Source organism: Vigna unguiculata, chromosome 6, assembly GCF_004118075.2.
Source record: "Vigna unguiculata cultivar IT97K-499-35 chromosome 6, ASM411807v1, whole genome shotgun sequence".
NCBI lineage: Eukaryota > Viridiplantae > Streptophyta > Magnoliopsida > Fabales > Fabaceae > Vigna > Vigna unguiculata.
In genome coordinates, this window is record NC_040284.1 from 17,320,589 (window position 1) to 17,332,221 (window position 11,633).

Sequence of the window (11,633 nt, forward strand, 5' to 3'; positions counted from 1 at the left end):
TTATCCGCGGGAAGGAATAAGTACTTTATGTTTATAATTTGATTATTTTTGTCAACGGTCAAAACTTATTATAAAGTTGAAAAACATTAAAAATGTGCATAAAAGATTATTTGCAATAAAAGAGTGGCTGAAGAAGGTGTCAAAAGATTATTTCATATTAAATGTATCGCATTAAAGAAACTAAACGAAGACACAATCTTTCTCATTACTTTTGTTTCATTTGAAGAGAGGCAGGACTATCAACATTTGTCCAAAAGATTCGAGAAGAGATATATAACAGTTATTATATGCATCGTAGACTTCAAATTATTGGCTTCGACCAGAAGACGAGTGTTTATTTAAAGGTGAGAATTTATGATTTCCTAAACATTATGAGACATACATTTAAAGAGAAAATAATATGTTAACAACTCCAACTTCATTTAATTTAACCATAATCTATTTATATTATTGTATTAGTTATTTAAAAATAACTACTGCAGTACTTACTTAAACACTATAATATTATATTGTTTCACACAAACACAAAAGTAAAATAAAGTTTGAATATTGAAATTGAAGAAGTACACATAATAAAATAAATGTTGGTGAATTTCAAGTAAAGTAGGTATATGTTGATGAATCATTTGGATAGTTATAAAAATACATTCAATTTTTTAATAAAAATATTGTGTTCCTTGGTGGATATCTGAAGACCCTTGTTTTCTTTTATGTATTTTTGTTTACAATCCAAAATCCTGATAAAGATTTTATTTATGAACAGAAAATAGAAAAAGATATTGATAACGTCAGAAAAGCCAGAATTGCAGTTGAATATTGTGAAACGAAGAAAGTGCATCTTGAAGACTTACCTAATCTAAGAAGCTTTTCCTCGGGAGACATTCTTAAATGGTCATCCTTAGAGAATGTGGTGTTGGATCATTTTCCCGACATCAAGAAGTTTGGTTTGGGAATGATAAAAGAGTCACAGTTAAAATCGATACTAATAACACAAAATGATGAAGTGCAAATTCACCCTCACACCAACCTTGCATATCTTTTTGAGTTATTGGTTAGTTCTCTCTCAAACATTATTTATCAGAATAAGACATATATATACAACATATTTTTAGTCTTTGATGATGAATTCTCAAAAAAATTAATGCAGGATGACAAATTCTCACTCATTACTGAGTACAGTGTATGTAACAATGAAGAGTTGGATAAGATATTCTATAATCTTCAAAGTTCACATTTCACCAACCTTCAAATTCTTCGGGTAAATAACTGTAATGGAATAATGTAGGACGATTTTCTAATAATGTTAGCATACAGGTCTCACAAACTCAAAGTTATTAACATTGAAGAGTGCTCACTATATCATTTTTGTTTTAATGATGAGAGGTACGAAGATGACAAAATTTTCACACAGCTAAAGGAACTAAAATTAATAAAAACCAACTTACGTTATATGTGGTTCTTTGATCATCCAGACTATATTGACCTTGGAAACCTACAAATTTTACACATCATAGATGTTTCCTGTCTCCAATATATATTTGAACTGTATCCACCAAAGAAGCTTCACCGACTTAAGGAATTAATTATAGAAAAATGTGAAGCCTTATTTACCGTTTTTTTGGATCATTTAAATAAAGGTGGTCCAACAACTAACTTTCCATCACTCAGCAAATTGGAGTTGAAGTCTCTCCAAAAGTTGAGACAAATCTACGATGGTCATTTAGAATTCCCAAGTCTAAAATCTTTGATGATTGCAAAATGTCCAATCCATTTGCAGATCCACATGAAACCCTAACGACTGATGGGAAATCTTTCTTTGAATTGAATGAGATTATGTTTGACAGTTATGACAACTTGGTTTGTGTCATTTCCTCTGAGACACTACAAGAGTTGAAGAACTTGAAGAAACTTGTTGTGAGTCACTGTAAGGAATTTAAAATAATATTTAATATTCTTCAACAAATATCTTGTTCCACACACCTTTTACAACAACTGTGTGACCTAACTTTGATTGATCTTCCAAGGTTAACTTGTGTTGCTAACAAAGATATTTCCAGGTTCTATCAAAACCTAAAACTCTTACAGGTGAAGCAATGTAAGTCTCTTAATATGCTTCATGTTCCTCTAAAACTAACAAAATCTGGAAATTTATGATTGTGATGTGTTGGATACAATTATTATCTCCAAAGAAGAAGAAGAAGCGGAGGGCATGAGAGGGAAACTCACCTTTCATGAATTGAAGGAAGTTTCTCTTGAAAATCTACCAAGTCTCTTTGTTGTCTTTCCTTCTATATCTGAATTTCCTTCCCTACAAACATTAAAAATAGCAAATTGTTGTACTATGATTTCTTTTATTGAAGATTCCAAAGCTCTTGAAGAATCATCTACAACAAATTGCTTCTTCCCAAGTTCAGTAAGTTTCCATTACAAACTATTTATCAAGTGTATTTTGCATGGAAATCACATGTTTTCTTTCTTGTCATTTGATATACGTAACTAGTATTTATTTTAATTACTTATTGTATTGATGATGGAATAAAAGTATGGGATTCAATAATATTAGTGCATAACATGGTATTATGAAAAACTATCATTCTACTTAGTTTTGAATTCATGCATAGGCCTACAAGCTGAAATTACCACTTGTTTCTTGCAATTGTTGGTGGAAAAATTGAAGATACTTTATGTGATCAATATGAATGTAGAGAAGCTTTGGCACTGGAATTATCCGTCCAAATCATTTTGTGAACTGGAAAATCTAATTTTGGCCAACAACAACAAATTTTTGAATGCCATCTCCTCAAGCATGATCACGAGATTCAAGAATTTGAGAAAATTAACTTTGGACAAATGTGAATTATTGACAGAGGTATTTGATTTTGAAGAAGACAATCTTGATCATAAAATTCACGAAATACTTCCTCAACTGGAGGTGTTAGCATTGATTAACCTAATCAAATTGAAGTATGTTTGGAACAAGGAACCTCAAGTTTCATTTTTCTCAAATTTGGTGCCAATTTACATTTTTGGTTGTGACAACCTCCAAAGTTCATTCTCACTTACTTCAATAAAAAATCTTGGGAAACTCAAAATATTCAGATTGTGCAAATGTGATAAAATGGAAGAGGTCATATCTAGTGATATATCTGAAGCTGAAAATGTGTCCATCATTTTTCCCAAACTAGAATGTCTTGTAATGAAGGATCTTCCAATATTGGCTTGTTTCGACAACCAAAGTTCAATTTTATCTTTGCCTAAGTTGAAAATAGTGAGGATGAGTAATCTTCCAAAAATGAAATCATTTTCTAGAGGCATACTCGTCGCATCACTTTTAACATCAATTTATGCAACATTTGTTAAAAAAATCTGGTTTGGAAGCTTGAACAACACCGTATCCTATATGCATGACAACCCAGGTACTAAATATTTCTATTGTACAAATACATTTAAATATTATAATGTAATAATTATACAACATGTTTAAATAAATTTGATAGTATTTATATTTTTCCTTTGAAGATATGTTTTGCAGTTAAACTCAAATCTCAAGATTTTTTAAATATAATTTCTCAGGTAACTTACTACTTTATGTTACACTTATGATGTATTTTTTATCAAATTTTAATAACTTCAATGACATCAAGAATGAATTACTGTGAATACATTTTATATTTTTTATGTTATTTATATTGCTAAATCAACTAAAAATCAATCAAATCACATACGGACCACATTCCATATATTTGTTTTGAAGTTGGTATAAACATGCGAATGATTGAATTTTTAAAAAGAATTTATAACAGTTATTTTAAAAACAGGTAGGTCATAAGCTTATGAACTAACTTGGGTTAAGTCCATTGTTGCGGGTTAAATGAATGGATAAAAATTGATCGCAGTTTAAACCTTTTTCTGGCTTATCTCCATGGAAGTGAGGTGGAGTTGATTTTCAAAGCAACCATTTTATATTAATTTAATAAAGTTAAATATATTTTTATACATGTTTAATTTTAAGTGGATAATAAAATTAGTTTATCTTCAAAAATTTTATTTAGTCTTCCAATTTTAAAAATACATAAATTTAATTTTTTTTAATTAAATTTATTAAGTTTAATTGATATTTTAAACATTTTTTTTCATTAACATTAAAACGAAAATGCTTGAAATATTATGAATGAGACTAAGTTCCTGATTTGTCTTTACGAGGTTGATTTTGTTGTCAATTTGTTTGTCCATTCAAAATAATAAATCATATATTCTCACACTTAAACTTGAATTATGATTAATCTCACCATTTAATAATTAAGTTTTGACCAAAACAATACAAAACGAGAAACTACATATAGATTTATTGAGACTATAATTTAGTTATTTTTTAATTGCATGAAATCTAAACTATGTATTGCAGAAACCCACTTGTCGTTTACTATGGAAAAATATGTGCAATAAACAATTTCAACTGCACTGCATTCTTTGTGACATCTTAATTAAAATTGAACAACCAACCTTCTCAATTCTTTGACAAATTACCATTTCCTTGTTTGTACATAATCCTTTCATGTGTTTCCTGTTTTGCAACAGTCTCTTCAAATTATAATATATATCAATTATTTTTATATGAAAATTCAAAATTCTTTATACGTTGAATTTATGAGTGTTATTTTGACTACTGAGATATCTTGAACCGATGTATATACATGAAGAATTGTAATATTATGAAACTTAAAGTTGCGTACACTTTTTTGTGAACCAAATAATTGTGTATATAGACTTGCAAATTTTAAAATTGATAAAATGTTACACTTGACGCCTTCACCTAGATAAGTTTTTTAAAAGAGAAAACATAAAAATAGGGAGGAGGGGTGAACCTAACACACACACACACACACACACACACACACATATATATATATATATATATATATATATATATATATATATAATAACCTTTCAAAGAAATCAAACTATTCTAAACATAAGTAATTGGTATTTATTATGAAAAAATAGTAAATATAATTTTGGATGGCATTGATGAATTTAAACTATTCTATTAGCACAATGATTCTTTTCTCCAAAATTATTTGTGCGCCTAAATTACATTTCAGAGTTGTTCTTACCACGTTCAATAATTTCACATCATTTAGGAGTCGAAACTTAAAGGCGATTTAAATATTTCTTCCTCCTTCTATTATCTTAGACGCCTTTCAAGGACAAAGCTGGGACGAAACACACATATTTCAAAATGGACAATATTTCGGATGCATAGTGATTGAGAACGATTCTATCATCAGACTTGATGTCGAAACATTGACGTCCATCGTGGGAGCGATAACAAGGTTCTACATGTGAACCATCAGTCTTTTAAACCCTCCATTAGGGATGGATCTTGAGACCGGAACATTGACGTCCATGGTGGTCGATAACGAGGTTTTACATGTGAACCCTCAGTCCTTTAAGCCCTCCATTAAGGATGGTTTGTTATTTTCCTCAGGCATTGATTGTGACGAAACTTCACACTTCAAAATAGAACATACTTCAGATGTATGATGATTGATTCTAATAATGTTACTCAGCAAACTTGGAATCAAAACAAGAATCTAAATATTTTTCATAATAAATAAAAACTTACTTTCTACATTGAGTATGTCATAACATAATTCATTTCTATATATCTTTTACCTAACAAACAGAAGTCAATATATATTTCTTTAAACATCGAAAAAAAAAAACATATGTCTAATATGTTTAGATATTGATTTGACTTGCTCTTCCCATATTTTTCTTCGTGGCATATTCAGGTAATGACATATGATTATTAAATTTGAAGATATCAATTTCGTTAAGATATCGCATTTCAAAGAAATACCTAAAAAACATAGATACCCATTTATTCATAAAGTATTGATTGAATTCGTTTTAACCCTTCTTTCTTTGATTTTCTCCTCCAATGATAAATATATTTATTAATTTTAACCGGAATGGGAAGAATTTTGAAATGAAGTTATTGTAGATCTAAGAAGATATTTTATGCTCTGTAAAAATGAAAATATCATATATCAATTGAAGCAACCATTTTGGTTTATCTATACCATAGGGTTTTATATTCGTCTAATGTCGGTTAATCTTTACTTGCTCAAAAATAAAGTATTTAAAGGTGGTAAAAGCATAATAGGTGTGGATATGCATATATAAGGGAGAGATTATTAACTTTTGCAGTAGTATTTGTACTGCATTGTGTAACAAGAAAAGTATTGAGAAAAAAAGCCCTATGACATTACGTTTTTCTGAGTTCTTGTTTGTATTATTCTTATTCTGGTCTTAAATTTAAGTAAGGAATTACTGAAACTTAGAATTTTAGGAAAGAATTCGGGAAAAGTGTGAGAATCTTACTTTTTAAAATGAGAGGGATAAAGAAAAGAGTACACTAATTCGTTTTTAACTGGACAAATAAATAAATTTTCATTTTTTTTTTCATCTATCTTTTTATCTTTCTACGGAGGTTCGAAATCAAAGAAATCAAAGAAAATGAGGTCTTCTTATCGAACGCACCAGCACTTAGTAATTATAACAATTAAAGAAAATGAAGATATACATATCTATCTCATCTTCGTCCCCATATCCGTCATGATACTCATTCCCGCCATACTTTTGTTTAAATTATTAAAATATTCATAATCAATTAAGTAAGCTTATATATATATATATATATATATATATATATATATATATATATATATATATATATATCACTAGTGCAGTTTTGATTAAACTCATGTTATAGGCCTCGGTTATTAGGAAACTGAAGCATTAATGGAGCGGTAGAAATTTTCCAATTCCTATAAGCCTTTTTGTCTCATTTCCCTCAATATCCGAAGAAGAATATACTTTTCTGCCTCGGTTGTCGTACACTCGTTGCCATAAAGCCTTTTAAGCTTCAGTTTCCTTGACCCGAAGTAAAAAAATTAATTGGAAAAGGGGGCAGTTGGCCTCAGTTAAAATTGAACCAAGGCCAAAAATCACTATTTTACCTCGGTTAAAATTGCACTGAGGCAAAAAATCACTATTTTACCTTGATTAAAAATTAAACTAAATCCATATACCAAGTTAGGGATTCAAAACGCGAATGCACTGTTTTTTGTCTTCCACAACTGATGATTATTTTACAACAACCATTTCCCAGTAAGTGTATTGGTACGTAGTAATATCAACAAGTGTCGTATCCAAGGGACTTAACAAGTATATTGGTAGTTTGACTTTTGGATTTTTTGTTGATAGTGCAAGTAAATAAAAATAGTAGTTATTAGATAGATTGAGCGGAGTAAGGGTTATGAATTGATTTCATCTCATCTTCTTCTACTACAATATTATCATCTTGTTTACTTACTTTGCAAATCATTCAATGTCTTGGGAGTACTCTTTCTATGTAGATCTAGGTTCATCTCTGATACACTAGAACCTAAGGACTCCAAACCCAGTGTGATCTCTCAACTCCTAATAGAATGAGTCCTTGCTTTAATGTGCAAGACTCTCTCCTCCCACTTTGGTATGCCATGAAACATCCAATACATGTATGATGATTTGATTGGACCACGATTTGAGACCAGTTTCTCAACTTAAAATCATCAAAAATTTATCAATTTCTTATTTTTCTTCTTTTTAATATCTCATTCTATAATTATAAGATAAAATTGGTTGTTTACTTACAAAATATGATCAATTAAAGCATGATAAGTGTCATGTTTATATGGAAACTTTACGCATTCTAGACACTTATCAACAACGCAACATTCGCGTTTGTTGTCCTCTGATCGAGCCTCCTCCGTCCACAGTTGTCGTCATCCAGCCTCCATTCGCGCCGTCAGCCACAGTCGAGCCTCCTTCCACGCTGCTGCGGTCATTTGGATTCCACAACAATCGTTGGTTCGTCCCACGCATCCACTAGTTCGTCACACGTTGGTTTGTCCCACTGCGCGAACCTTCGTCGTGCCAACCTACATTAGCAGCAGCTCTTCGTTTTTTCCAAACAAAGCCACCGTTGCTCTTGTTCCGACAAGTCACCATCGCGCTCCGCCATGTTCTCCTTGCATGTGGTGGTTAGTTGAAATTAAAAAATTACGCAATTCTCCTTTTTTTTCATTTCACGTTTTGTATACTTGTTTTTTGCAATTTGGATTGTTGTTTCGCGTTTCGTTGGGGTTTTGTTGGGATTTTCTTTGTTTTTATTTTTTTTTTCCTATTTTTGATTGTTTCGGATTTTGCGACAATCCTCTCTTTATTGAAATGCCCACCATAAGGAGATTTGTGATAGTGTAATGGAATGCTCTTACACCCCTCACTTGTAACATTTCTTCTTAGTAATTGATTGGTTCCTATTTTAAAAAGGTGAGGCACATGGAGTTATGCATCTATAAAAAAATTATTCTTTTGGTGCAGGTTAAAATTATGAGGAGTGGCACCTACTGCTTTGAAAATTGCCATGTCAACAATACATGGTCTTTCCTACACCATTCATAGTTTTTCATCTGGAAATTCCTCTTGCACTTTTATGCTTAGTTTTAAGCTTTTCAATAATCTCCACTTTAACTTTATCAACCTTAATGTCTTTTGCACAAATTTTGTGTCCCAAAACCACACCTTAAGCTTTCATAAAATGGCATTTTCCAAATTTAGCACAAGGTTGGCATCAACACATCACTTCAACATAGTGTTCAAGTTTTCCAAATAGTGATCAAATGAAGCATCAAAGATAGAAAAATTATCCATGAATACTTCAATATATTTTTCTACAATATCTAAAAAGATTGCTAGTATACAAGATTAGAATGTTGTGCATGCATTACATAACCCATATGTCATTTTCTTATAAGCAAACACACCAAAAGGATAAGTAAAAGTTGCTTTCTTTTTATCTTTTAGATCTACAACGATCTAATTATGATTGGAGTAACAATCCATGAAACAATAGAATGTTTATTGTTCTAACCTTTCTAACATTAGACACATTCACAACTAGTGATTTATTTTAGTAGAGATTAACTAATTTTTATCATTATTCATAACAATCATACCTCCATTTAGAAACTACCTGAATCATATTAACCTAGACATTGTTACAAATTGGATAGATCATTCATGCATTGACTACTTATTTCATTGTAGAGTTCAATCACTTTTGAGGTTGAGCTACAATCTTATAATTTTGCTTCATGTGAATTTTATTCATACAATAAGAATATCATATAGGGGTGGACAAAAAATCTAATTTTCTTGATCCAATCCACTTTTGCTCTGATCCAATCCATTAAAAATCCATTTTATTAAAAATCAAATCCATTTAAAATCCATTTAATGGATCTGGATTTCAATCTAATCTACATTTTATATATTTTATGGATTGGATATCCATTTTATAAATCAAGATTTTCAAATATGGATAATCCAAAAAATCCAATCCAAATTTTCAATTTAAATTTTTACTTGGGTTAGGCTAAAGGTTAAGATGGACTAGGCTAAATTCAGACTCAAATGGACCTTGCTCGACGACCTATACGAATCAGGCAGGCCCGACGACTATAAGAGGTTGGGCGGACCTAAAGATATGAACGAGCTAGGCGGACCCGACAAACCGGACGAGTCGATCGAGCCTAACAATCCAGAAAATTTGGGTGAGCTCGATGACCCGAACTACCAGGCGGGCCCGATGACCCGAACTACCAGGCGGGCCCGATGACCCGAACGGGTCAGGCGGGCCCGATGACCCGAACGGGTCAGGCGGGCCCGAAGACCTGAACAGGCCAGGCGGGCCCGATGAACCAAATGAGTCAGGCGAGCTCGAAGAATCAAACGGATAAGGCGGGCCCGATGACCAAAACAGGTCAGGCGACCCCAAAGACCCGAATGGGTTAGGTAGGCCCAAAGACCCGAACTGGTCAAACGTGTCCGATGACCCGAACGGGCCAGGCAGGCCCAAAGAACCGAATGGGCCAAGCGGGCCCGAAAAACCGAACGGGCACGGTGGGCTCGATGATCCGAACGGGCACGACGGACCCAAAGACTCAGATGGACTAGGATGGGTCGGCTTGACGACTCATACGGGCCGTGCTTGGCGACCTGTACGAAATAAGGCATGTTGGCCTTAATGACACAAGTCTTAAAAAATTCAATTTAAATTTTTTTATAAAAAATGGATTATGGATTTTGAACTTGATCCAAATATTTGGATTGGATTTAAATCTTGATCCAAATATTTGGATCTGAATTTTTAAAAATCCAAACTACTTTTTTTAAAAGAATGGATTTGGGTCAAAAATTTAATCTAATTATTTGGATCTAAAATAGATGTGAATTGGATCATTAAAAATTCAATCCATGCCCACCCCTACATGTAAGATTCCAATAATTGCACACTCAGTGGCTTTGAGCATTGAGATAAATTTTCTTCCTTTAAAGAAGTTAGAGCAAGGTTGATCACCACTAATTTGTGTCCTCCATTTGCAAGAAAACCGTATTTAAAATGTGGAGGTAAATAATACCTTTAACTCCGGTACTTGTCTTCAACTTTACCCTTCTCTTCCAACTTTTCAACTTCTACTTCATTTATGAGATTTATTTTGTTGAATCCAAGTTCTTCAAACATTCATCAATTGTTTTTTCTTCCTCCTCATCTAGATCTTCTCATGCAACTATTAATGCCTTTTCTAGCTAGCTTCATTTGGTCAATTGCTTTCATTTGTTGTTTGTATATAGGAGTTACCTTTACTTATCCAAAAACCATATTCAAAAGGAATTGGAAAATAAAAAAATAAAAAACTACTTAAAAGATGTCATTTAAGATTATAAGAAAAAATTGTCAAAGTTTAGTAGTCAATTTGATGGTGTTCAATTCAAAACATTCTGAACCAATTCATCTATTAAATAAAACACAAATAACACTCTGTTTCAAACACACAAATTCCAAACAAAACATCATCCTCCATTAAAGCCAAAATTTTGTGATCATAAGTCACTTTCAGATCGAAATCATCTATCCTAAACTTTTATCAAAAAAATAAGTAGTTGTTCTTACATGAAATTTCTTATTCCAAATAAATTTCCAGCTCAAGCAAGAGAACTACTCAACATTTAAAAACATAAAACAAAGTATCTAAATAGAACCAAATTTCAATATGAGCTTAACTAAATTGAGAATAATACTTTTCTCAAAAAATACCAAGATTGATGACAAAAAAAATACATAATCTTTAAAGTATACAAGAATTTGAAAATATAATCAAATTACAAATTATCTTTAACTTTTCACCCAGTAAAGAGCATAATGAGATTATGAAAAAAATAATGATTGAAGAAAGAAAATTAGATAAAAGATAAAAAAAAACATTGTTGAAAGAGTAAAGAAAGGAGAAAAATGAAAGAGGCAAAAATCATAATATTAATTAAAATACTTTATCTAAATAACAAATTAAAATTTAATAAATTTAAGTTTATATATATATATATATATATAAATAATAATAATAATAATAATAATAATAATAATAAAGTAAATAAACCGATAGAAGAATTGTTACTCGGAAATAAATGGAATTACTGTAGAAAACAGTGCCAATGTTGCAAAGTATACAACAATCCTTGTACTT

General features: G+C 31.2%; 1 protein-coding gene across 1 annotated transcript; it reads left to right on the forward strand.

The window, feature by feature from the left end:
- Positions 1-236: 236 nt before the first annotated feature.
- LOC114186685 lies at positions 237-2,403 on the forward strand. The gene is made up of 3 exons (XM_028074662.1): positions 237-344; positions 764-1,051; positions 1,148-2,403. Exons 1-3 carry the CDS (start codon positions 288-290, stop codon positions 1,283-1,285), a joined length of 483 nt encoding a protein of 160 aa, XP_027930463.1. The 5' UTR covers positions 237-287; the 3' UTR covers positions 1,286-2,403.
- The last annotated feature ends 9,230 nt before the right edge of the window (positions 2,404-11,633 follow it).

Bases quoted from the DNA above. Each gene is read 5' to 3' on its own strand.
- LOC114186685 (XM_028074662.1), top strand. From the start codon at position 288: ATGCATCGTAGACTTCAAATTATTGGCTTCGACCAGAAGACGAGTGTT. The intron at 345-763 runs GTGAGAATTTAT...ATTTATGAACAG, and splicing joins AGACGAGTGTTTATTTAAAG to AAAATAGAAAAAGATATTGA. The intron at 1,052-1,147 runs GTTAGTTCTCTC...AAATTAATGCAG, and splicing joins CATATCTTTTTGAGTTATTG to GATGACAAATTCTCACTCAT.